The sequence below is a fragment of the Cynoglossus semilaevis genome, chromosome 17 (genome assembly GCF_000523025.1).
Source record: "Cynoglossus semilaevis isolate Cse_v1.0 chromosome 17, Cse_v1.0, whole genome shotgun sequence".
Taxonomy (NCBI): Eukaryota; Metazoa; Chordata; class Actinopteri; order Pleuronectiformes; family Cynoglossidae; genus Cynoglossus; species Cynoglossus semilaevis.
Genome location: NC_024323.1, coordinates 9,169,305 through 9,195,337, shown reverse-complemented (window position 1 = coordinate 9,195,337; position 26,033 = coordinate 9,169,305). Strand labels below are relative to the sequence as shown.

Below are 26,033 nucleotides of genomic sequence, written 5' to 3'. Positions count from 1 at the left end.
AGCCCTGCTGTGGGACCTGGTCAACTTCCTGTTACCTTGTCTCCTGATGCTGGTGGGTTTTTCTACCACTGATAAATAAACACCTCAGACTGGTACTGTGTGGAAGTATATGTTTGCTCATCAGCTTTTACCCATGCGTGTGGTTGGTTGTAGGTTGTATTCCGGGCGTTTGGAGTCGAGGCTTTCGTTGAGCACAACCACCTGGTGGATGTGTTGCTGTTACTGCTGCTCTATGGCTGGGCCATTGTGCCTCTGATGTACCTTCTCAGCTTCTTCTTCTCCACCGCTGCTACGGCTTACACTCGACTCACCATCTTCAACATGATCTCTGGCACAGCCACCTTCCTGGCTGTCAGCATCATGACCATCCCAGGTCAGTGGAAACATCGGCTTCAAGTAGTCAGTGGTGGTGGTGACAGTACAAACATGTGGAGAAGCTGATTCATAATTACGTGTATCAGGCTTTTTTTTTCAAGTAAAGGCTAAAGCACAAGTAGTAAAGAATGTCTTTTGCTCTTGTTGACTGAAATGCTACTCCCTTCTCCAGAGTTGAACCTGCAGAACCTGTCCAAGTTACTTGATAAGGTCTTCCTCATCTTCCCAAACTACTGCCTCGGAATGTCCTTCAGTCAGTTTTACCAGAATTATGAATTCATCACGTTTTGTACCTCCAGTCCTTTCAGCCAGGCTCTCTGCAAAGTTCTCAGTAAGTACGGTATAAAGGTAATTAGAGTAAAGTTTTAGAGCTTGATTGACAGCTGAAGCCTCTGCTCTCAGACATCACCTACCAGCCAAACTACTTCTCCATGTCGGAGCCTGGAGTGGGACGCTTCCTGGTGGCCTTCTCTATTCAGGGAGTGGTTTTCATCATCCTGTTGTTTGTCATCGAGCTGCAGTGTGTCCGCACTCTCTCAGCATTTCTCAGGTCTCTGGGCAGAAGAAGGAAACAGGTACAGCAGACCAATCAGTGAACGATGACAAATGATCCTGTTGGAATTATTTTGCCTATGAAGTTACTCATTGATGCACACACGACTGTGTGTTCTAGTTACCTTTAATAGAGGACGCAGCGCTGCATCCAGAAGACAGAGATGTGGCCGAGGAGAGGAAGAGGGTACTGGAGTGTCAGCCAATCGTGGAATCTATGGTCGGCAGCCCCCTCATAGTGACGGAGCTCAGTAAGGTGTGTAAGGCCGTGTGGACACACACAGGATGGATCTTAATCCTACCAGGACACTGAAGCTGTCTCTTTTCTCCTCAGGTGTACAGCAGCGGGACAGATCTCCTGGCTGTGGACAGGCTGTCTCTGGCTGTAGGCAAAGGTGAATGTTTTGGACTCCTGGGCTTCAACGGAGCTGGAAAGACCACGACCTTTAAGATGCTGACGGGTGATGAGAGCGTTACCTCCGGGGACGCCTTTATCGATGGATACAGCATCTTGAGGGACATTAAGAAGGTACAAAGCAGATGAACGGTTTCAAAAGTCTACTCTGTTTAAGACGCCTATCCTCAGTGTCCTGCTCATCTGAAAACAAACCTTTATCTCTGCTCTGCAGGTGCAGCAGCGTATCGGTTACTGTCCCCAGTTTGATGCTGTGCTGGATCACATGACAGGGAGGGAGACTCTGTGTATGTACGCCAGGCTCAGAGGGATACCAGAGAAGTATGTTGTGGGCTGTGTGGAGAACGTCCTCAGGTCCCTGCTGCTGGAGCCTCATGCTGACAAACTGGTCCGCAGCTACAGGTCAGTGATGATGGAGAGATGCTGTACCATGACTGGGGCCACACAGCACCCATAACACTGGACCATCCTCTATTCTGTCCAACCAAAAATCTTTTTTATGATCATGCAGTGGCGGTAACAAACGGAAGCTGAGTGCAGGCATGGCTCTGATTGGTGGACCTCCGGTCATCTTCCTGGATGAGCCCTCCACTGGGATGGACCCTGTGGCCCGCAGGCTGCTGTGGGATTCTGTAACACGTACACGGGAGTCTGGAAAGGCCATAATCATCACCTCTCACAGGTGATCAGAGCAGTGAACAGAATTAAAACAGAAATAAAACATCTTGCTAGAATGCTATTTGGCTTAATTCTTAAGCTAATTTCTTTTATTATTTTTTGGTGAACACTTTTGGATGAACAGCTTTTACTAAGAGTTAAATGTAATTTACTAACTACTAATCAACTTTCAACAATTTTCTGTTGTATATATTAATTTATTTCTCTTATGCTTTTGTTCTTTTAAAACATTTTCAAAGGCTTCAAAAACATTAAACATGTAAACAATGTTTGTTCACCAGTATGGAGGAGTGTGAGGCTCTCTGTACAAGGCTGGCAGTGATGGTCAGTGGTCAGATCAAATGTCTGGGGAGTCCACAGCACCTGAAGAGCAAGTTTGGCAGCGGCTACACACTGCTGGCCAAGGTACACGTGGAGATGGAGCTGGAGGACAGTGACCTGCAGCTGTTCAAAGACTTCATTGAGAGCACGTTTCCAGGTCAGAGACAGAGACACTGCTCCACACATTCACTTATGTAGGAATCAACATTTGAAGGTTAAGTCACAGTGGGTGAAACGTCTGCCTTCAAAAGGAAAGGCAATTTTACAATTTTAGAGCTGATTTAAACAGACAACATTTGCTCTCACCATAGGAAGTCAACTGAAGGACGAACACCAGGGGATGGTTCACTATCACCTGACCGACAAAACGCTGACCTGGGCCCAGGTAATGCAACTGAGCTGTCTGTATTTAAACAAACAAAACAAAAAACAAAAACAAAAAAAAAAGAAGGCCTAAGCCAGTGCTGTTGCGTGATTGCCCTCTACTGGACAAAATATCCAGCTTCTATTTTGTTTAAAAGAGATTTATGGTTTAATGTAGCGTTTGGAACTCAAAATCCTCCATGTTCTCCACTTCAACACAGGTGTTTGGTACTCTGGAAGCAGCCAAGGAGAAATACCACATTGAAGACTACTGTGTGAGTCAGATATCGCTGGAGCAGGTGTTCCTCAGCTTCGCCCAGTTCCAGCACTGTGGGAGAAAATAGGTGGAGCCAGAAGTCTGTCCATTCAAACATCCATTTTTTACTGTGTGTGTGTGTGTGTGTGAGTGAGTGTGTGTGAGAGTGAAAGAGACCTGCGGACATGGACCTGTTAATGTTACACTGCACTTATTTAAACAGGATGGAGCACCTGGTGATTTCTCTGTGGCCTATTTCTATCCAGGACCAACAATGAACACAACACAACACACACACACACACATACACACACACAGACGCTTGGCTAAAGTCACACCTCCACCTCAGTGCTCTGAATCCTGTTGATTTGTCTGTTGATGAGGAACTCTTGGATAGCAACATGTAGGCGATGTTGTTCATCACCGCACCTCTTCAATGATGTCACAGACGACGACAACAACGACTGTGTTCATCAGACGTGACCACTCCTCCGAGCCGCCACTTAAATTCTACGTGTGTACAGTTTTTTATTTATAATTGTTATGAGTTGATTCAGTTTCCGATGACATGATGTTTGGTTTCGGTGATCGGCCGTCCACCAGCGTGTGACGTGCTCTATTTTTTTTTTTTTTTTGTTGATGAAATCTTTGCACACCTCGGCGCCTTATAGACCTAATGAGGGTTTGTTTGTTTTTAAAAATGTTCGTCACAGAATGTTATTTTCAGATGTAAATAATGCAGCTGCTCTCTGGTACTAAAATTACCTAACCGTCCAGACCAGAGCAGGACTTTTAAAGTTTGAACTAAAGGATTTTATATGTCATTAATTAATGCATGCAAAAAAAAATGTACTGAGAGCATGATGATGATGATGATGATGATGATGATGATGATGATGATGATGTAAATGAACTCTGGGAGGCAGTCTTCTCTGCTGAGGATGAATCCTCAGTATCCACTTTAGCAGTCTGACTCATATACGGGAGTCTAAACCTCAAACTCGACCAAGTAGCCCAACGTGTGAAGCATCACCACAAGTAATGATTAGCTGAGGAAGGTAAAGTGCTGCAATTGACCTTTTAAGACTTTTACCAACTGGATCACTGACACCTCCGGTGGACAAGCGACTTTAGGCTACTTCTTTTTTTTTTTTATATGATTATGTGATTCAGCCTAAATTCAGCGTTAATCTTATAACCCAATTTAAAGGAAAAGAAATGATCAAATCAAAGCCTGGTGAAGCAACATATAAATAGACACTGAGTTGTGAATGAATCACAAACCGACTTTGCCTGCGTCCAGTCTTGGTCATCACAGTGCTGCTGTCAATCACAGGCAGTGTCCACTCTAAATGCCATTTAAATAGCAAATTTGAGATCATGTTGTGTTGGCAGCAGCTGATTGGCTAATCATGATGTAATAAGTTACCGGTAGATAAGGAGTAGCCTGATTCTCCATAGATTTCTATTTATATCCAGGTTATTTCCTAGCCAGTGGAGCAGCCCATATGTCCATGTCTGTGGCTCCAGTCTGTAAAGTATGCATCCAATATGAACCGATGATGGTTATTGTGCTGCCAAAAACAATAATGATCCACACAGTTTTAATCCAGCCTTCACAGTCTGTGTGAACCAAATGGCAGGAGATTCTTTTGGTGCTCCAGCAGTAAAAAAAAAAACTACTCGACTTCAAACTGTACAAGACTTTAAGGTCTTAATCTAATCTCATGTTTTCTTGCTGCTATGCATATGTTACAGTCACATATATGAGTGTATTTGTATAAGTGTGATCTTTTTTTCCCCCCTGAATTCATTTTCTATCCAAAAAAAAGTATATATGAATACGATTGTTATCGTGAAGTGGACATGCGTTAATGCTGTGTTCGATTTATTGAAGGGCTGCTGCTTTGGGATCTGTGTGTTGTACAGTTAAGGTTGTGAACCAGGTTCTCTTCACACTGTTGATGCCTTACCTGGAAAAGGATTATGGGTACAGTGCTTTATTTTCTTCACTTTTGTTTAGAATGTGCACCAATAACACAACCCCGAAAGCCTGTACTTTTAAAAAACTATGTCAAAGATGCGTGCACTATATGTAGGATTATAACAATATAATTGTCACAGAACAATGAAGTGAAATACTGTATTAATTGCTACTTGTTATTTGCTTTAAGGATCCATGATATTATCTGATGAAAACAAACAAATCAAATCCTGTTTTCTTTGAAAATCAAATCAGTCAGATGATGAATGTATTTGCCGTCTCACAGAAAAGCAGACACAGTAATCAATGTTATTACTACTAAGAAATGACTTCAGCACTTTCTCCCATGAACTGGTGTGTGTAGTGAAAATGTAGACTGACATTCCAGAAAGACTTGGATATGTGGCTTGTTCGCTTTTAATTTCTTATATTTGTTTTAACTTTGTTGGTGTATCTGCACAGTTCATGTCATAACGCTCGACTCACGTCAACTGCGATGTCGTAAACTGTATGTAACTAGAGATAAATGGACAGGTTTGCACTTCTGACACTGAGGAACTGAGTTCTGCTGAGAAACCAACAGTGTATCATATATATACAAGGGGAATTTACTTTACTGTATTTGTGTACAATGACACCGCTTGTCTAATGTGTGTGTATGTCTGTGTGTGTGTGTGTGTATGTGTCGCTTTTCTTTTTAAATTAAAACAATGCTGTTTGCAAAAGGAAGTGGTTGTGACTGACGTATCTATTTTAAACATTTACAGGAGAGCCTGAACCCACACCTGTGCCAAGGTTTTGTGGATTCCTTTGTGGTTTGCAAAACTAAGCATGAGGTAAAAGATGTCTCCATGAGTGTAGAAAGCTGCTTTATCAAATTCCACAGAGTAAATGACTTCTTCATCAAATAAAAGGCATCTAGGCAAACAAATCATTACCAGAGATAATCTCCAGCTGTCAGTTGTCAACATGTTCACTGCTGGCACCGACAGCACCACTTCCACTCTAAGCTTTGGTTTACTGCTCATGGCCAAGTATCCTGAAGTTCAAGGTAAGGAACAATCAATGAGACTCAATTACTAGAAGAGATGTCCTTCAGATATTGTACATTGGTTTAATACTTTTTTGATCACAAAAATACCACAAGGAATTGACGTTTCTTTATTGAATCAGAGCACTCACGGTGTTGTCAGACAGACATGCTCATTCATACTAGTTTAAGTGGTAGTGTTATCTTTCACAAAGTTGAAATGTCAAAAAGTAGTTGCTTAAAAAATGTTTTTCACAAAAGTGTATTTGGTATTTTTTTCTTTTCATTTTTTTTGCCATTGCTGTAACAAAATGATCATCACAAATCACGTTAATCCTTTACTTCTATTGCAAAATAAATAATGAATAGTTAAAATTAAATGCAAAAGCTACATTTGTGTTTATGGTCAACAGCTTCATGGTCCTTCTGCTTTAATGGCGTTGGTTAGCTGCTGCCCTCCTGTGTGGTTAAATGTCAACCCCACCTGCATGGAGCCACTACAGTCTTGAAGTGTCTGTGTGGCTGAACAGCTGCTTTGGTAATCTGCCGTCTTGTCCTCGGACATTCTGAAACTCTGAGGGTGTGACTGGTCATACGAGGGGACGTACGACTGCACGCAGGAGTGCATCAGTGTTTGTTCTCCGTACGCAGCTACGTAAGCTTGGCTTTGAGGTTGAGTGTGAGTGAGAGGAAAGGTCTTCGATTTGCTACATGGTGAAAATCCATTCATGCTCAAAGGGCTCTGTCTGGGAAGTTTGAACGCTTCGACACTTTGTAAACTGTCCACAGAGTTGTAACCTGCCTCGGTTTGGCTGCACGCTGTGTAGGTGCCTTGACTAAAGTTGAAGTCGCCTTGGTTGAAGGTGGTGGATGTTGAAGTTGTTGGCAAAGCAGAGGGTGATAGGGTTTTGTTGTGCTCCGTCTGAGAACTGCTGCTCTGCCCCACTTTGGTGGACAGCCCCTGCAGAGTGCTGAGAATCTGCTTCTGAAGGTGTGTCTGCTCTGCCTGCTCCCTCTCCAGGCGATGCTGCTGCTCCACAAGCATCTTCACTGCCAGGGCCAAGCTACGTACCTCAGAACCCAGTGTCTGAATCTGATCCTGCAGCCCTCCTCTTACTACCATGTCCTGGCCTGTCTGTGGAGGGCCTTGGTTCTTCTCACTATGTGTAGCACCTTGGCATCCAACAGTCTGTAAGCGAGCGATAGCACCTGCTGGTGCTGCAGGTGGTGAAGGTACTGGTGGCCGATTAGAAAGACGAACGCCAACCCGAGGAGGAGTGTAGGGAGAACGGAGAACCAGACCTGGTCTCTGTGTGAGAAAACGTTTGGGAGCTGTTCCCTCTCCACGTTGATTCTCCATGACAGTCTTGACAACATTGAAGTTGTAAACAGGAAGGTGAAAAGAAGAAAACATTTTAATCACTTGTCCACACAAGCCTGATAAAGCAGAATTTTGATTGAATTGGCGTTTATGGACATGCAGTTTTTAATCAAAAAATGTTTCTCCTTTCTCACCTTTTCAGTGGTCAGGTCATATGTATCAGTCCTCTGAGGCACTGCATTCCTCACACTAGAATCTTGGACACTAAAGTGATCTTTTCTCAACCACGATGCCCCTTTAGTAATTGAGTGCTAAAAAAAGGAGATAAGGTTGAGACAAAAGACACAGCTTTGTGACACAAAATACGTATAACACAGTTGAATACCTTCATTCTGTGCGACAGAGCTTTATCCAAAAGCCTCTTCCGTGCTGCCCATATTGAATTAGTCGCTGGGGAAGCTGTGACTTTTCTTCTCATGAATGCTTCAGAGGATGTTGAAGTGGAAGTCCCAGTGCACGACTCAGCCTCACCAACAGAAGACTGGGGGGCGTTTTGACTGGGGTTGTTTTGTGCAAGAGATGTGACGCTAACAATCTGAATAGAATTTTCCTCCTTGTCTCCCTCGTGCTGCTGTTCCGTCCTGCTGCCCCTACTGACCTCTTCATTCCCAGGCGGCTTCGTACAGGTCTCTGGGTTTAAGGAAGGCTGTTTGGTAACTTCTAATGAAGCTGTAAGGCCAAAGTGATGAGCTTTTTCATGGAAGAGGTTTTTGTGACGGACATTATTCCAGTTCACTTGTATTTGTCCAGCTCCACCCTGTAGCTGTGCTATTGTTGTGCTACCTCTAGCCGCCACTGGTCTCACCCTCCCTGTTGGGCCTCCTTGAAGCTCTCTCAAGTACAGGTAAATGGCCTGGGCAGAAACCTCAATGTTGTCCAGCTCCAGCACAGCTTTAATCTTTCTGAAACTCAGACCTGTTTTGCGCAATTCCACCACTTTCCGTTTGGCAGCATCATCCAGTCGACCCATGTTCCCTCCAAGCAGAGCAGCTCTGTGATTTTTCTGTTAGGCTACAGAAGATTGCAGGAAGAGAAGATTAATGATAAATTCACAATGATCAAAAAGTTGATCTAAATAAATAATGTTATTTTTTATAATTAATATTTTATTATACTATTACATTTTCTGATTAAATAAGATAAAAAACATTGAATTGAAAGTATTGACTTCTTTGAGAATAGTACATTTTAATTCTAACTTTAGCACTAATCATGTGTCTAAGAGAACAATAATCTTTCGAAAACATTTGGTACGTTTAAAGACTGTTTCCTATCATACATAACAAATATTAGTCAAGGGGCTAACAGCTACGGCTAACACTAGGATCCTTACAAAATAAAGCGTACACAGGTCAAGAAGCAATACCGGGTACTGTAGTTAATTTAGCTCCCTTAAAACGTTGATGCATTTTCCCGTGCAGCTAATTTGCAAAAAAAAGCAAGCTAACGTAAATATTTAACTCTCTCAACGTCAACGTAAAGGAATATCCTGAGACAGATAGGTCACTTCCGCTCTGACGTCAACACAGAGCGACGATCTTTCTGCAGCGAGCGGAATTAGCAAGCGCGTCCACCTTGTTCAAGAGAAATGTACGTATGTTTTTTAATTTGTTGTGGTACCTGCTATAGCTGTCTAGTTTTATTTTATTTATACAATAAAGAGTGGTTTGTGCTAGTGTGCATCATCACACTTCATTTAGACACAGGGTAATTTTCAAAATCGCGGTAGTTTCCTGCTCCTTGTTTCTTGTTTTGAATGGAAGTCAATGACTTAAAACATTTCCACGATTTAATTCGAGAAGTGATCCTAACATTTACTATTATGTTTAATTATAACTTAAATATAAATCATTAACGTTTATTCTAAGTCTACTCTAAGATATTGTTATTACATTTTACTTAATAAACATTACACTTTATAATGACGTCACCTTGCTGAATTTAGGGCACCCTCACCCACAAAGCGAAAGGAGGAGGAAAAACAAAAGGACAGAACCAAAGAAAAGAGTGGAACTAAAGATGGAGATAAGGAGAGGGGAAGAAATAAAGTGAGGAAACGTCGTGGTGGATCCTCTGGTAGTAGCAGCAGCAGGTTTGTCATATGATCCTCTTTGATATGAATTATTTTAGTGATTCACTTTGCTTAAATATGTTTTCATTTTCGACAGATCTCGCTCGAGTTCTACTTCAAGCAGCAGTTCTGGCTCTAGCTCAGGCTCCTCAAGTGGGTCTAGCTCCTCTGGTTCTAGTCGATCTGGTTCCTCAAGCTCTCGCTCCTCCTCATCCTCAAGCTCCTCAGGTTCTCCGAGTCCCGGCCGCAGACGCCATACCAACAGGCGTCGTTCACCCTCAAAGTAAGTCCCTTAATACCAGACAGTATTATTGCAGAAGTCACAGGGTGCTTTATTAATTTGATATTTGTTTGAAAATATGCAGTTCCAAAACTGAGAAGAAGGGAGATGATAAGGAACGAAGAAAAAGAAGTGCAAGCCCTAAACCAACCAAGGTTCATGTGGGACGGCTCACTAGAAATGTGACCAAGGTAATAAAAACAAATGATGGCCTCACCCCAGTTCAGTCTAATTATTCTGGTCTGAAAAGATACTGAACCATTTAACATTTTATTTTGCTAATTTTGATGAAACATTGTTTTTTTCACAGGACCACATACAAGAGATCGTGAAACGTGTTTTTCACAGGACCACATACAAGAGATCTTTTCAACGTATGGGAAAATAAAAATGGTTGACATGCCAGTTGACAGGATGTACCCACACATGACCCGAGGCTACGCTTACGTGGAGTTTGAAACTCCGGAAGAGGCGGAGAAAGCCCTCAAACACATGGATGGGGGTGAGCCAGTCTGTTTCTGTAGCTCTGCCTCAAATGATTACTCTGCACTGTGTGTCATGTAACATCTACGACCTTCGTGTCATTCATAGGTCAAATTGATGGACAGGAAATCTCCGCATCTGCCGTGCTGACTCAGCGAGTCCGTCCTCTGCCTCGCAGGCTGTCTCCCCCACGTAGAATGCCCCCACCTCCACCGATGTGGCGACGAAGTCCCCCACGCATGAGAAGAAGGTAAATTCACCAAACACTGATATATTCTTTTTCCTTATTTTTTGTGCTGACCCCATTTGTTTTTTAAACATGAATGTCCACTGTGTCATCAAAGGTCTCGCTCCCCCAGAAGACGGTCCCCAGTTCGTCGACGCTCTCGTTCCAGATCTCCTGGTCGCAGGCGTCATCGTTCTCGTTCCAGCTCTAACTCCTCTAGATAAATTGAGCAGAAAAGATAAAAAGTGATCACTCAGATGTTCCAACACCAGGTCACCTGGACTTACTGCTTCGACAGATGTCTAGAAGACCCCTGGTGTGAATTTAAAATCTTGATTTGTGTCCAACATAAGTTTTTGTGCTTGATGTAGGATGTGTATTTTTTATTTTTATGTTTCTCTCCATATTTTTTGGTATCAATTTAGCTTTGCTTGGTGTTAATTACAGTTTGATTTCTTTAAAGTGTCTTATTTTTAACCATGTACTGACTTTTTGACCAATAAAAGGTGTGGAAAACTCTGTGTATTGACAGTCAACAGTTGCAACAGACAGCCAACCAAATTTCACTGAAACGTTTAAATAAATCAGTGAATTATTTATGTTAAAATTGAGTGAATAAAATTAGCATTTCGACCATGTAAAAATATTTTTATTAGCTTTCTCGATGTGACAATTTAAATTTATTTCTGGGTATGGATTTTTAGAACTTTAGAACTAGCGTTTTGTTGGAACTGATTTGAAAATATGAAAAATTAAGACAGTATAGTATTTAAATATATTTTCGGACTAAAGGAATAATTGAAAGTTTGTTATCGTTAGTGCAAAAGAAATTCGACGTTTGTCCTAATGGGCTTTCCGTAGGTTCACTTTCCTTGTATATTCCTTCTTTTTGAATTTCAAAACGTTCCAGCAATTTCATCAAACTTACTGGAGGTTTTTGAACTATGAATTTGCAGACTTTACACAAAACATACCCGCTATAATTCGCAGGTGAATAATTTCAACAAGAGAGGAAAACAAAGTCCGCTTTAAGTGTTGTAGCTGAACGACAGCTAACTGCTACATTAGCTATTTAGCCAATGCAACTGAGCCGGGAGAAAAGAAGTAAGAGTTTTAATTAAATTAAATACAAATAAAACCGTACTCCAAAGTCCAGATGGCCTAAATACATATGTGTTAAAAGCAGGATGGGACACAGGTCAAACTACTCAGCATCAGTTGTCATCATACTTTCTTTTTTAATCTCTTTTTACATCATTCACTTATTAGACCAACATTTCACTCTGGTCAGGTCGAACTATACCAAGAACAATCCCGTCTTCATCTATGAAAGGCTTTCTGGACAAAATCTAATTGATATCAGAGAAAATAATCCAGTGAATTCCAAAGACAGTAACATTTACAGACATCAGAAATGCAGCTTGGAGCCAGAATATCGATTTGACTGTGGCAGAGATAGAGTTCTTGGCCAAAGCCAGTGTGAGGATAGAGGTTGCTGTTATGATCCTCTGTCCAACTCTGCCGGACCACCGTGGTGCTTCTATCCCACTTTTTATCCTGGGTACAAAATGGGGCCACTCACTCCTACAGAGCGAGGTCGGGCTGCAGTCCTGACCCGCTCCAAGCCGTTCTATCTCCCCAGAGACATTTCTACTCTTAGACTAGAAATTGAAGAGAGGACCGCTGGTGTGTTGCACCTCACTGTGAGTATCTAATGCCACTTTTTTTCTTGTGATAAAAAAGGGGATTATAGTACATGAAGACATTCATTACGATGTAATGGGCTGAACCGAACTGACATGCATTCATTCTGCAGCTGAAAGACCCTTCTGTGCAGCGATATGAGGTCGAACTCCCTGATGATGTTACTCAGAGCAGAGATAAGAAGGACGTCCTCTACATCACTGAGTTTAAGTCTGATCCATTTGGTTTCATAGTGCGACGCAAATCCAACGGAAATGTGATGTAAGTCAAATAAAAGACTTGTTTCACGTTACTTTTCATAATGTGTGTTATTTACCTACAATATTTACATATACCAGAAACATGTGAAAGATATTTACTCACACTGATTTGCCCTAGTTGTGATATAAATGGTACTGGTGCTACCATGTTCATGTTTTTCGATGTAGGAACACAGTATACAATCTTAGCTAATGGTTTGTATGTATTTTGTCCTCACTGTGCAGCGTGAACACCACTGTGGCTCCTCTGCTGTTTGCTGATCAGTACCTGCAGCTGTCCACCACTCTGGCCTCTACTCTGGTGTCTGGCCTTGGGGAACACTACACCTCCCTGCTCTTGGACCTTAACTGGACTTCACTTACTTTGTGGAACAGAGACATGGCACCTCATGTGAGTCTGGTACAGGGAAACATGCATAAAAAACTAGACAAAAAATTTGTAATAGGTATTTCAGTTTTGGAAATAGATTTAATGATTGTCTGTATTTAAAATAGGAATTTCAGATTTGGAAATAGATTTAATGATTGTCTGTTGTCACTTAAGTAGTAAATTCTGACTCTGTATTTCTCTGCAGGCTGATGCTAACCTCTACGGCTCCCATCCATTCTACTTAGTTCAGGAAGGAGACGGGTCAGCACATGGAGTTTTCCTGCTCAACAGCAATGCAATTGGTCCAGAACTTTTGGATTTTCTTTGACCCTATGACTCATTGTATGATTTCTTTTTTTAATTTAACATTTATTAACTTTTGCTGAATATTTTTACTGTATCTGTAGAGGTGGTACTTCAGCCGACCCCTGCTCTCACCTGGGTCTCCACTGGAGGAATTCTGGACCTGTATATCATTCTAGGTGCCGACCCCCAGAGTGTTGTACAACAGTACCTTCAGGTCATTGGTATGGAAGAGGTTATTAAACTTGACTTTGGATATAACATTTCAAATGTAGTTGTGATTAAACCAAAGTGATGAATATCTTTCCTAAGGTTTTCCCATGATGCCACCTTATTGGTCACTAGGATTCCACCTGTGTCGCTGGGGTTACACGACCACCAACACAACCCGCTATGTAGCGCAGCGCATGCACGATGCAGGCTTTCCCTTGGTAGAGGACACCAGTGTTGTGTTTTCTTTATGGGAATATATTTGGTTATGTTCACAGTTCAAATTTAGAAAGGGGATACCGTTATTTTTAAATGAAATATGCTCTTTTCTCCCCTTAACTTTCTTTAAATTAAACAAGGAATGTATTTTTTTATCAGGATGTACAGTGGAACGACCTGGATTATGCAGACAAGCGCAGGATTTTCACCTTTGACCCCCAGCGATTTGGTGACCTCCCGGAGATGGTGGAAGAGTTCCATCAAAGAGGCCTGAAGTACATCCTGATTCTGGTGTGACATTTGATTTAACCTCCAAACTTATAACACAGATTTAACTGTCGAGTAAATGTTCCTGCTTAAATCCAGGAATGAATGATACAACTCTTCTGATAATGAAGAGTTGTAATCAACGTTTAGTATAATATATCTCCAGTAGGTGGCAGCAGATGCCGTGATCCCTTTTGTCCCTGGTTTCTATCCTAGGACCCTGGGATCAGCAGCACCAGTCGTCCTGGTACTTACCCTCCTTTTGATGATGGCCTCAAACGAGACGTCTTTATTAAAAATGTAACTGGAGACATTCTGATTGGGAAGGTTGGTGTTTGTCTTGTACTGTTACCAATATTTACCAGAACATGATCTTATAGAACAACCATTTTTAAATATTTTTGTTCTGTATATTTGCTTAAAAAATGTGATATTTGTTGTGTTTTTGTTTGTTTAACTATTCACCTGTCAGTGTCACTCATTACACCTTTGCAGGTTTGGCCTGGACCAACAGCCTTCCCTGATTTCACCAACCCAGAGGCTATACAGTGGTGGGAAGACTGCATCAGGAATTTTTATTCCAAAGTGCCGGTGGATGGACTGTGGATTGTGAGTGTGTACGAAAATACAGCTTGTATAAAGCACAGTAATAATACAACACAAATGTAGTTTATATAGCTAAAGAATTGCAGTGAAGACCATTATAAAACAAAAATGTCACTCAGTGACTATTTTTTTTATCTACTTCGTTGCTCAACACAGGATATGAATGAACCATCCAGCTTTGTCCAGGGCTCAGTGGAGGGCTGTCCTGACACAGGTCTTGAGAACCCACCGTATACACCTAGTAAGTTACGAGTTAGATCCGTGCTCATTTTCCCATTTAAATATTCCCAGGTCATTAACAGTCTCTGGTTTTAATGCTAACAGGAGTAATCGGAGGTCAGCTGAACTCAGGGACTCTCTGCATGTCAGCTCAGCAGAAGCAGTCAACTCACTACAACCTGCACAATATGTATGGACTGACAGAAGCGTTTGCCACCAACAGGTTTGACTAAAGTGAAGTGGTAGCAGTTAATGCAAGAGGGTTACAGCACACTATGAAGTAATAAGACATACCAAGAAAACAATGTTACTGTTTTACCAGATAAATTGTAACATACCCCCTCCCCATCCCCCAAAGATTGATAGCTAAATGAAGACAAATATACTCCAAGTTGTAGGGTTGTTTTAAATCTTTTTTTTAAATTTTACTTCAATGTCAATCTTAGAGCTCTGATGAAGATTACAGGGAAGAGGCCCTTCGTTCTGTCCCGCTCCTCTTTCTCCGGCATCGGACGTTTCTCTGCTGTGTGGACCGGTGATGTCAGGAGTGACTGGGAGCAGCTCCGGTTCTCCATCCCTGGTTTATATGTTTTGAATGAACTAAATCATTCTAGATTATTGAATAAACGGTATTTCAGCTGAACTGTTTCCACCTGCCTGCTTCCAGCTGTGCTGCAGTTCGGCCTGTTCGGTGTGCCTCTGGTCGGGGCAGACATCTGTGGCTTTGGAGGCGACACGACTGAAGAGCTGTGTGTGCGATGGATGCAGCTTGGAGCCTTTTACCCATTTATGAGGAACCACAATGACAGGCCTAATGCTGTGAGACCATAACGTGTTTGTTTTTGACTGTGTGTGCTCCAGGAAGTACATTGGAATGCTTGAGTTATCTGTGCAACTGAAGATGAAAGTGACTGTTTCTCTGTTCTTCCGAGTAACCGTATATCTGACTATTGTCTGTGTGTGTTTCTTTGTCCTTCAGCCTCAGGAGCCGTACGTTTTTGGGCGTGAGGCTCAGGCTGCCATGCGTAGTGTGTTGAAAGTTCGTTACTCCCTCCTCCCCTTTCTCTACACCCTCTTTCATCACGCACACACCTCTGCGGACACTGTGGCCCGGCCTCTCTTCATGGTGTAGGTATCACATACACAACAGCCAAATTGAAGGTTTAGAATGTAACACTGTGACTTGTAACATGTTCAAAAATCACAAGTGCTTTCCAACAATTCTAACAAGACAAAATGATTCTTGTACAAAGATCGTCTGAAAAATTGTGTTTTTTTCTCATTGGTCCATTCCTTAGATTTCCCACAGACCCTGACTGTCAGACTATAGACCGGCAATTCTTGTGGGGGACCTCACTTCTAATTAGCCCAGTATTAGAGCAAGGGGCTGCACAGTTGAATGCTTACCTGCCCAAAGGTACTTGGTACAACTTTTATAACGTAAGTAGTTCATCCCTATTAAACACTACTTCTCTCAGAGCTGTTTAAATGTGGCATGAACTCTGTTGTTTCTTGCTCTGTAGGGTGAACCCTTCTACAGTAAGGGTCAGTATGTACTTCTACCTGCTCCTCTGGACACTATTAATGTACATGTGAGAGAGGGACACATTATTCCTCAGCAGGTGGGTGTCTGTGTGGTATACACCAATTGTACTCTCACTTCTAAGACCATTGTTTATTTGATAAAAAACATGATGAAAATCACAGGTCTGCTCTTGCAGTTAAGGTTCACTAGTGAAACCTGTATTTGTGTGTCACAAATTATTTTCCTAATTCATTTGTTTTGTTCTTTCTGTGTAGGAACCTGCCTTAACAACCACAGCCTCACGCAGAAACCCTTTCTTCCTGATGGTGGCACTATCATCAGGCGGTCAGGCCTGGGGCGATCTGTTTTGGGATGATGGGGAGAGTCTTGACACCTACGAAACAAGAAATTACTGTCACGTCACTTTTGCAGCTGGACAGGTACAGGAGATTAAGAAATAAAATGATGATGTGCAGCATTTTAAATTTTACAATAGTTCAGAGTCAAAAGCCTTTTAAATTACATTTTACTTTTGTTCCACATCAGTCTCAGATTGTGAGTGATCCTCTGAAGCTGAACAAGGCCCTGGATGGGCTGGTGCTGGGGGGGCTACGAGTGTTTGGGGTGCCTTCTGCTCCACACTGTGTTTTGGCCAATAGGGTTAAAGTCAGGAATTTCACGTACCGAAGTGACACCAAGGTGAGTTCTAAGTACTCAACATGGAAGCTGTCCTTGTCAGAAGGGAACTCTCTTTTTTAAGAGAGCTGTTATGTGTTTATCCTTCCTCTATCATTAATTTTAAATAATCTTGTCTTCTGTGTTTTTCATCCTCCAGGTTTTGACAGTAAGCAACCTAACCCTACCCATGTCAAGAGCTTTTACAGTCCAATGGATTCTCTGAATAACTAAACATTATTGTCTATAGACTGGGAATTGGAAATGAGAAAATATTTATTTTGTCCATATGTATATTAATATTTTATGCGAACAATGCTCATATCTACAATATAATTCATACATACAATTTTTTTATTTTATTTCAGCAGTACAACTAAGAGAAACGGAATGTTTAGTCCAGAACTGTAATCATAATATCATGAAATTGATATGCAATTAGCCTAATTAGCATGATACCAAGAAATGCAATTTCTACCCCATACATGAATTTATATTAGCTAACAATTTGTGGAGGGAAACTGTTCCTTAAAGCTTATGTAGTCGACATAACGCTTATCTATATGAAGGTTTCAAAACAAGAAAGACCAAATACCTAAGCTACATGTTAGCATCAACTAATAGTAAATTAGTAAGAAAAAAACTGAGAAGGTAGCCTAAAAAGCGCGAAATGTGTATTGTATCATAATCCAAAAAAATTGGATTATAATAATTACAGCGAGTCTGTTGAGGAAATGGATTACCCGTGGTTAAAATTAAAGTACAATTTGTTAACGTCGTCATTTTACAATTAACAATTCTAGATGTGAGTTTTACTTTGAAAAGTTTGACCGGAAGTGCAGCTGATGCTGTGGAGCAGCGGTGTCGGGCGTGTGTGTAGTGACTGTGGGAGAAGAGGTGGACACAGGGCTAAAAACACACAGGCATCTAAACTAAACCCCGCCAGGAGACGTGAGACGTGCTGTTGTCCTGCGTCCCCGTGTGACCGGTGACATGGATGTCCGACGCGGGCTGTAGGCTCCTGCTGCGGGACTGAAGGTGAGAGCTGTACAAGCGCCTGCTCCCGGTTTTCTGGTCCGTGTTGTTCGTTTGTATAAATGTTCATATCACCTATTCATTAATTGCAGCTGGTGACAAGTGAACGTTAACGTGTTTCTAGAAACATCTGTCATGGCTGTCCTCTTCGTTAGCGAGCAGCTGCTGGGTTAAACAAACTTCTGAAGTGTACCTAGCCCAGGATGTTGGCCCTTTTCAGAGGCAGCGGAACCAAAATGATGAGGGGGATGTTCAGGGAGGAAATGAAGGACTTCCATGGCCAGTACCATCACGGTAGATGTTAGTGTCGGGCCTGAGTGTGTGTTTGTGTGCAGTGTAACGCTGCGGTGATAAAAGCCTCTTCCATCCTCCCCTCTGCACCTCCCGTCAGGCGGATGCTGACTGTCAGACACAGGCATGGGACAGAATACGGTATTACCGTGGTATGAAGTATCTCTTAAGAACTGGTGATTTTTTTCCTTATTTGACATTGTGGTGTTGAATTTTGATGTAATCTCCAAACTGCCTTATAATCATAATCATCTTATAATGTTTCTGCTCTAATAGTGTTATGCTGAGAAACACTGTTTACTCTAAAAAAATTGCCTCTACATGGACAGAGGCGTCACACTATTTCATTTGTGAACTGTTGCCAAGAAAGTTTGAGCCAGTAAAATAAGCCTACATTATTATTTATTTTATATTTAGAAGTCCAAACCAACATGAACCACCTTCCAACAAGACAATTCCTTCTTTTCACAGTACAGGTTTTACAACAATATAATGACCCATATTGTACAAAACAGCTGTAAATTGATGTTTTTAAATTATTAGGTATTCAAGTTCTTGGGCAGTGTTTTTAAATGAATTGTATTCTTTTGGAAGTTTGAGTGACCCCCCGATCCCCACCCTTCAACTTTACAATTCATGTATTTCTGTACAGATTTCAAATGGCGTAAATAGTGCAGTATTCCCTCAACCAAAATCAAACAAATACATGATGTGTTTTCTTCAGTTACTTTTTTCATAAATTCTTGTTTTTCTAAGGTTTAGACCAACCTATATCACAGTCCAAAGAGAATAGAACAATATCTTTTGTGTCAATAGAGTCAGATCCTGTGTAGAGAACCCTGTTTTTCAGGCTTTTTCCATTTAGATCGTTTTTCTTCTCACTCTGCCCCAGGCACATATACTTTATTCTTTTTGACTTAAAGTATACTTTACACTCTACAAGTGAGTGGGTGTTCTGTGTTGACTCATCCATTCAAATAATGGCTGACAACGAAATTAATGTTGCCCAGGGCTGAGAAACTAAGACCCTGAAAGTTTTTGTAGTTGTTTTTGATACCTGCAACTTTATTTTTACAATGTAGGTTTTGTGCTCTTTTTTAAAATCCGTTAAATCCATTAGTATAAAAGAATCAATTTTCACTTTTGTTTATTGTCTTTGTGTGTTATGAGCTACAAGATGAACTCGTGACTGGGCCTTAGTCTCTTTTGGATAAAAGAGTAAAAGGCCAGAGTGGAGAGGCCCAAGTCAGAGCACACTCAGGTGTTGACAGCATAAAATGATGAAGTGAGACGTAAGCAGCTGAAGGAGTCTGTGAACAGGCTGTATAAAAGTGACCCGAGTCACACTGTAATCACACACCGACAAAAATAACCACAGGATAGTGGTGTTAGCACAGCCCTGAGTCTGTTGCTGTATATAAACAGGTGTGAGGACCAGTTTGCAGCACATTTATTATTCAGGCAACAACTTTAAAAAAGGAAACAAATGTTTCATATTTACAGTCAGAAATCTCTAAAAAAAAAAAAAAACCTCCATCTTTAGTTTATCTAATTTTGGGATTTTCTCATGATAACTCACACAGAATTATAAAAAAAAATTAAACTTGCTCATGTTTCGAATATAATTTGGGCTACATATCTCCTCTCCCAAAGTAAATAAATGTATCTTTTAGTACCTAGTAGTTGTAGTGACAATTTAAGTTCCTATTGTGTTAACCTTTTTTAAAACCTTTGTTTTTTTACATCATCACCATCACTAATCAACTGTCTGTATGTGCACTACTGCCACCTACAGTCTGGAGTGTGCATCCGTTTTGCAGGTGTATTTTCTTTTTTGTTTTAATTAATCAATATTAACACCTTAGCGTCCCAGCCCTGATGATATAATAATAGCGCCATCTGTGGCAGATGTGTGTAGTTTTGGTGACTTAGTGCATTAGAAAACTAAAGAAAAACTATATTAACAAAAAGCAATACTTTAATTTAGTCCCTTTGTCTGTGGCTCAGTGCAGCACATCAGCACCTGTCTGCTCAGTTTAAAAAATCAGCCACAGATGCCACAACCCTGTCCAGATTACTGAACTCTGGTTGAACTACTCACAGCTAGCGGTGTGAGAATGTGTCAACAGTTTGGGGCCACTTTGGATTTGGTCCCAGCCGCTCCTCCTGCTTGGGGCCTGGCATCAGGAAGTGGGTGCCTGGTTAATCAGGGGAGCTAAACAACATGCCTCTGTAAGGAGGAGCAGGGGAGAAGAGAACATTCCTCACATGTAGCGAGGAGAAGGATATTCTGCCAATGTGGATCAAAGTGGCACAAGTGAAGTCGATCCAAGAGACACTTTTTGCGAATGTGGTAAAATAATAATGATCCAAGTTTCACCTGAAAACTCTGATCCTTTCAAGGCCTTTTCCAAACAATCTGAAGATGGAGGGTTAGGAGAGATGTTTGCTTTTTTGTTCTGTGTTTTTTTGTCTAATCAAACAAGGAAGCAGACGCTCGTTGATGACACCTGTTGGCTTCTGATAACTGCTTGGAATTTCACACGCACGCAGCAGAGTGTGTTTGCTTTGCGAGTGTATTTACGTGTGTGGTTTACAAAAGGAGTGGTGCACATTCGGCAGTATATTATCCACTGTACCTAATGTGTAAAGTAAATGTGTGAGGAGGTGCAGGTGTGTGCTGAACTTTGTCCATCTTAAATTTAGAATTTTTTTATGTAAAAAATGCTGTATAAAAGCAAGTATTGTCAAAGGTACTTTATCTTTTGTCTGTGTAAACAGTTCAGTTACAGTTATTCTCAATTCTTTTTTTTTCTCCTGGTAAATAGCTGCTCACAACTCACAAATCTGTCTCTCTCCTTTTTAGATTATATAGCTATCTTTCACCACCTAGTGGAAGGGTATTTATTTTGTTCTGAGTCACTGTGACATTGATAATTGAGGACAAATTATATGCAGTAAATAAATAATAGTTTTCAGAACACTTTGGTGATCATTTTCCAGAACACACCCATGTACCACTACACAGTTGTTGGGAATCACTGTCTTATCTTAAATTCCCACATTCTGCTCTTTTTTTAAATGTTTTTTTTATAAAATATCATCGTCATCTATCTTTCCTTTCTTCCTCAAAACTGCGTTCTTTTTTGTCATCTCCTCTTCCAAGGATGGGCCCAGCGTCCTCGTACCTGAGGAGATGTCTCTGGGTCGGCTGCTGCGGCGTGCCTCCTCCAAGGCCTCGGACCTCCTGACCTTTAACCCAGGGGCAGGAGGCTCAACGTTGCGCTCGGGGCTTGATGGCGAGATCATCTTCTCCAAAAATAATGTTTGTGTGCATCCTGCAGAGCCTGTGCCAGGTCTGGCTGAGCACCACCCAGGTCAGATTGACTCATGTGGAAACTACCTTCTCTGTGAACACAGTTTACTCACTGTTTATACACTTTTATAAATTACTTGTGTTTTATTTCTGCAGCTCCTTCTCAACCAAATCTGTTAATTGTTACATTAACTTTGAATCTTTATTTAATTTAAGAAGTGTATGTGTTTTCTTAAGACCATGTTCGTGGTTCTTTGGAACCAGACCCTGCCAGTCAGAGTTGTGAATGCATTTCTGGGTAAATTAAAAAACTACTTACAGAGAGGATGTGTGTCGTACAAACACAGTTTGTATTTTTTTTGTTGACCTTGTCTGTGTGCTCTAATAATCTAGGACTCACTCTTCTGGTTTCTCTCCGCGTCATCACCTCTGTGTTTGCTCCTCGTTTTTTTGGTTGTTTGTTTTTTAACCTGCTACCTGATTATTCTCAGAATAAAATAATTGCCATTCATCACCTCTCTGCTCTGCACTGCCTCCTGCAGGTTATCTGTGCATACATGTGGAGAAGGACGAAAGCCTTGGCTCCACTCTGATACTGACCTGGGTACCAAATTCCCGCATCCAGAGGCAGGACGAGGAGGCTCTGCGCTTTATCACCCCTGAGAGCTCGCCTGTCCGGAGAAATGCACGTCGACGAGGCAGACGGTGGGGAAGGACATTTTCTAAAAAGTCTGTTTTCAATAAATCTAATCATTTTTAAATTGTGATTATTAGGGATGTCAAAGTGTTAACACATGGGCAGAGCAACAGACACTGAGTATATCTAATAAGGAATTGTCTTTCTGTTCAAGCGACATACAGAAAAACACGGTTTTGTCATACTTAGAAATGTTGATTTTTGTCAATAATATCCAAGGTCATGTGTAATTCACAGATACCGTTTGGTCATTTGACAGCCCCTAGTAATGATTATAAAAGTTAAGAATTAAGACATCAATCATTAAGGGCTGTCATTAAGACAATCAGCCCATATTCCTTGTTTAAATATTGCAATTTTAAAATAGTTCCTGGATTTTGATATGATCTTATATTTCTTATTATATCACAGTTTTCTTCAAGGAATTCAAGAACAGGTTTAATGTCTTGTAGCCACAGATATATTTATATGAAAATAGTTCAAAAAGTTAAAAATCAGGCTCTAAAGTTGTTCACTGACCTGTTTTCACATCTGAAACACACACTCAGTGTTTCAGTGACACTGACAACTTTTTTAAAACAAACTGTCCTGTCCAGAGCTCACTCCCGTCCTCCAGCAGCCCAGGAGGAAGATGTAGATGAAGAGAGGAATATAACCAGCAGCACCTCCACAGACAGTCAGAGTCTGGTGCTGGAGTCCGTAGCTGACGCCTCGCTGTACCAGCAGCAGCTTCCCTCAGCTTCAGAGGAGGGAGACGAGGGCTCCTGCGAGCTGTCAGACGAAGTGAGCAGAGACAGCACCATGGGCTCTGACTCCGACACCTTCTCCTCTCCTTTCTGCTTGTCCCCCGTCAGTGAGGCCCTCTGTGAAAGCAGTGGTTCTGTCTTCTTGGATTGTGATAGCAGGTCAGTGACAACCTAAACTGATCCTTGTTAATGATCAACTTTATCACCATTATTGACATAACTGTATGTTCTAAAGGAGATGATCTCATGTGGCACCCCCTGGAGGTGCAGGAAAAAAACATGTACAGTATATGCATGTATTTGTGATGGCATTACCCCACTTGTCTACTAAAAACATAGAGATTGAAGTTACAGTAAGCTACATTTTATTAATGTAAAAATATAATTTACAATGGAATACAGTAAATTCAAGTCATCAGAGGAAAAATAACATACTCGTGTGATATGACCAATGACAGTACACATTAAAACATTGAGTGTATAGTTAGGCAAACAATTTTGGCTGGTAAAAGTAAGAAATTGTGTTTTTATTTGTATAATATTTTTGTTCAGAAATAGAAAGAAGTTAAAGGTTAACATTGTTATTTAACTCTGCTTTTTTTTAAAAAAATCTACTTTATTTCTTCGCTTTCTGTTTTTTAGTGTTTTTATGTTCCTGGAAGTATTGCTAAAGTGAATTATCACGGTGTCATTGTTTTCACGTCTTGCGTATGTAGTAGCGTGCCCTTGACGACCACAAGGTGGAGCCAAAGAGAAAATAATTTCTGCCTGTAGGGTTGTTCACACTCTTTGGCCACACGGTGGCTTCCTGCACTTTGGTATCCAGCAGGTAGACGACTTGAGCAGGGTCCGTGAAACGTTGTCAGACTTCAAAGTAGGTTGACTTATTCGGAGCAGAGATGCGGTGACGTGGTTCTCGACGTCACAGATGGTGCAACACAAGACCCAGAACCATAGAAAGTGGAGAAACCCGCACTTTCCGCTGCGTTTTCTCTAATCAGAGCGGCCATCTGGACAGTGACTGTGGTGCTGTACCGAGCTCAGGGCCATTTGACTTTATGATTCCCCCCGTGGTCGTTTCCTCACGCAGCTATTTGGCCTGACATGTTGCCCAGAATGTGCGAGCCTGTGTCAGTGTGAGTCTGGGAGAGTGAGAGAGTGAGTCAGTGTGTTCAAGCCTCTTTTTAACCACTCTCAGACCTCAGCCTGCTGTAAGTGCAGTCAATGTGTGACTTGGCAGTGGACTAAGCTTCACAGCTTCTAACCTTTCCTCCGTCCTTCTCTTCCTCCACTCGTTTCCTCTCTCTGACCCTTCACATCCATCTGCTCCACGGCCTGCTCTCTTCTTCGTTTGTTATGTCCTCTGCTTTTCTCCTCTCTTTATTCAGTAATATATTTTATTTTTCTTAACGTCCATCAGTTCTTTTATCTTTTTATTTCTAAATATTGTTTCTTTCTGGGTTGCCCACCTCTCAAATATCTCACCCTCCTCCCCTTCTCTTCCTGAAGTCTCTGTGAAGCCCTTTGATTCCCAGTGCTCCCGGGGATGTTGTGCTGGGCTGAATGTCAGCGCTCCGGATTAGAGGACTGAAGAGACCGGAGAAGCAGCCAAAACCCTGGAACCCACTCAAACTTTCTTTCTCTCCCTCTCTCTCTTTCTCTCTCTCTCTCTTGCTTTAATTGACACTGTTAAGGGGCCAGGAACTGGAAACATGTCACTTGGAATCACTCAAGGAGAAAGAGCCGCGTTTGGGAGTGGAAGAACAGATGAAATAGTGGGGGTGTGGCGGAAGGGCGGGTGTTGAGAAAAATCCACCAGCAAATTCTGTCAAGTCTTTTAACCATTTTCTTCAAATTTAACGTGGTTTTGTAAAACACGTTTCATTGTTTTACTGTGTTGTAAAGGCTTCACCTTCTTCATCTCCATCTTCATCATATACCATATATATTCAGACAGATTTTTAATATGGTAATCAATCCAAACATTTATTTATCAAGGTCAAAGAAAAGACTCTTGGCAGGGATGTCAACAAAATCTGGCTTGTGACCTAATTTTAAAATGCCTAGGCCAAAATGTTGAAGAATATGAAATATCTTATATATTTTTTCATAACCTGGGGATACTTTTTTTTTTTTTCAACAGAGGGTTGTTCAAAACACTGCTTTTAAACTATATATATGTGTTTTGTTAAGATTACCTGTACTGCAATACTATACCCACAGAGTACTCTCCTTCACCTGAGTCCTTCATCATCTCTCCATTCCCTCAGGGGAGCATCTAAAGTTCCCTCACAATCCCTGCAGTCCTCCAGCACTGTCCTGGTTCACAAGGTGACCTGGCAGCACCTGGTCCCCGGGGGTAAAGCTTCAGGGCAGTTTAATCTCTTATTGTCCTTTTGGGACACACTGGTGACAGGAGCCGGGCTTGTTTACATAACGTCTGCCTACACTACGGGCACAGAGCCGCGCTGTCGACACCGACGGACGTTGTTAATCATTCGTAGACTTTCTGCTTGAATGACCCGGGTTCAGCGCCAAGAAGAGAAGAGTTGTGTGATTTTATTTACCTGTAGAAATGTTGTTTGTGTGAACATAAGGCAGTAAACCTCTTCTGTAAATGGTCTCATAAACACGACAATATTCGGCTTCGTGAAAAAGCGAGTGCAGGCGTCTAGTAAAAAGAGCTCATGCACAGTTTTTGACTGCTTAACTCTCTTAACAGGCTTCTCTGTGGATCTGTCACAGCCTCCCCCTATGCCACAGTCTGGCCTGTGGTGTGATACATGAGACGGAGGGCAGTAAATCAGCAGATAGCAGGGGAAACTGTGCAGCTTGGATTGATCAGCCGTGTTATTTTCCCATCTGCTAACGGGGAAATGATTAGCCAGACATGATTGATTCAGGGTGTAATGGATTAGACCTGGCCTGCCTCCCGTGGCTCTACAAAATACCAACATGCCACGTGTGTTTGTTACACTGTCATAAAAGAGGCCTGTTATATAAGTTTCCTCCTTAACTTCTGACCTTAATCTCTTATTGTCCTTTTGGGACACACTGGTGACAGGAGCCGGGCTTGTTTACATAACGTCTGCCTACACTACGGGCACAGAGCCGCGCTGTCGACACCGACGGACGTTGTTAATCATTCGTAGACTTTCTGCTTGAATGACCCGGG

General features: G+C 41.6%; 5 protein-coding genes across 13 annotated transcripts in view; 4 read left to right on the top strand and 1 right to left on the bottom strand.

Annotated features, from left to right (window-relative positions):
* abca3b (ATP-binding cassette, sub-family A (ABC1), member 3b) overlaps positions 1 to 5,185 on the top strand; it is a 20,175-nt gene extending 14,990 nt beyond the window's left edge. Inside the window, 11 exon segments of the mRNA XM_025064793.1 lie at positions 1 to 52; positions 154 to 373; positions 548 to 706; positions 778 to 950; positions 1,049 to 1,183; positions 1,262 to 1,456; positions 1,557 to 1,744; positions 1,854 to 2,024; positions 2,302 to 2,498; positions 2,653 to 2,726; positions 2,926 to 5,185. The exon segment at positions 1 to 52 is cut by the window's left edge and continues 68 nt beyond it. Coding sequence (XP_024920561.1) covers positions 1 to 52; positions 154 to 373; positions 548 to 706; positions 778 to 950; positions 1,049 to 1,183; positions 1,262 to 1,456; positions 1,557 to 1,744; positions 1,854 to 2,024; positions 2,302 to 2,498; positions 2,653 to 2,726; positions 2,926 to 3,048 — 1,687 coding nt within the window. The 3' untranslated portion in view covers positions 3,049 to 5,185.
* Positions 5,186 to 6,046: 861 nt separating this feature from the next.
* LOC103393064 (uncharacterized) lies at positions 6,047 to 8,863 on the bottom strand. Of its 3 annotated transcripts, none has more exons than XM_008329886.3 (4): positions 8,722 to 8,863; positions 7,681 to 8,366; positions 7,490 to 7,606; positions 6,047 to 7,340 (listed from the first exon to the last, which is right to left on the bottom strand). In XM_008329886.3, exons 2-4 carry the CDS (start codon positions 8,323 to 8,325, stop codon positions 6,390 to 6,392), a joined length of 1,713 nt encoding a protein of 570 aa, XP_008328108.1. In that variant the 5' UTR covers positions 8,326 to 8,366; positions 8,722 to 8,863; the 3' UTR covers positions 6,047 to 6,389. The 3 variants fall into 3 exon arrangements, with proteins under 3 accessions (XP_008328108.1, XP_016896022.1, XP_008328109.1); XM_017040533.2 differs by having other exon boundaries at positions 8,703 to 8,836; XM_008329887.3 differs by having other exon boundaries at positions 8,689 to 8,827.
* On the top strand, positions 8,842 to 10,936 carry LOC103393062 (RNA-binding protein with serine-rich domain 1). Its single transcript, XM_008329885.3, has 7 exons — positions 8,842 to 8,945; positions 9,301 to 9,447; positions 9,524 to 9,709; positions 9,792 to 9,897; positions 10,055 to 10,208; positions 10,298 to 10,439; positions 10,534 to 10,936. Coding segments are annotated over exons 1-7 (843 nt in total). The 5' UTR covers positions 8,842 to 8,943; the 3' UTR covers positions 10,640 to 10,936.
* Positions 10,937 to 11,253: 317 nt separating this feature from the next.
* gaa (alpha glucosidase) lies at positions 11,254 to 19,239 on the top strand. Of its 3 annotated transcripts, XM_008329892.3 has the most exons (21): positions 11,254 to 12,118; positions 12,232 to 12,380; positions 12,605 to 12,770; positions 12,955 to 13,051; positions 13,157 to 13,276; positions 13,365 to 13,483; positions 13,641 to 13,772; positions 13,965 to 14,075; positions 14,244 to 14,357; positions 14,511 to 14,595; positions 14,679 to 14,796; positions 15,020 to 15,153; positions 15,241 to 15,392; positions 15,553 to 15,701; positions 15,872 to 16,013; positions 16,097 to 16,195; positions 16,374 to 16,538; positions 16,645 to 16,797; positions 16,934 to 16,942; positions 17,577 to 17,811; positions 17,901 to 19,239. In XM_008329892.3, the coding sequence occupies exons 1-20, from the start codon at positions 11,603 to 11,605 to the stop codon at positions 17,580 to 17,582; spliced, it is 2,736 nt and encodes a 911-aa protein (XP_008328114.1). In that variant the 5' UTR covers positions 11,254 to 11,602; the 3' UTR covers positions 17,583 to 17,811; positions 17,901 to 19,239. The 3 variants fall into 3 exon arrangements, with proteins under 3 accessions (XP_008328114.1, XP_024920562.1, XP_008328113.1); XM_025064794.1 differs by having other exon boundaries at positions 16,934 to 17,811; positions 17,933 to 19,239; XM_008329891.3 differs by having other exon boundaries at positions 16,934 to 17,811.
* tbc1d16 (TBC1 domain family, member 16) overlaps positions 17,674 to 26,033 on the top strand; it is a 44,415-nt gene continuing 36,055 nt past the window's right edge. For 4 of the 5 annotated variants that reach the window (XR_003052516.1, XR_003052515.1, XM_017040530.2 and 1 more), the window contains exons 1-4: positions 17,674 to 17,811; positions 21,266 to 21,476; positions 21,958 to 22,144; positions 22,709 to 23,017. Coding sequence is in view for 3 of the 5 variants with exons in the window: in XM_017040530.2 (XP_016896019.1) it covers positions 21,296 to 21,476; positions 21,958 to 22,144; positions 22,709 to 23,017 (677 nt within the window). In the remaining 2 variants the exon portion in view is untranslated. The remainder of the gene's footprint in view (positions 17,812 to 21,265; positions 21,477 to 21,957; positions 22,145 to 22,708; positions 23,018 to 26,033) is intronic. The other variant, XM_008329890.3, reaches the window with a different exon arrangement.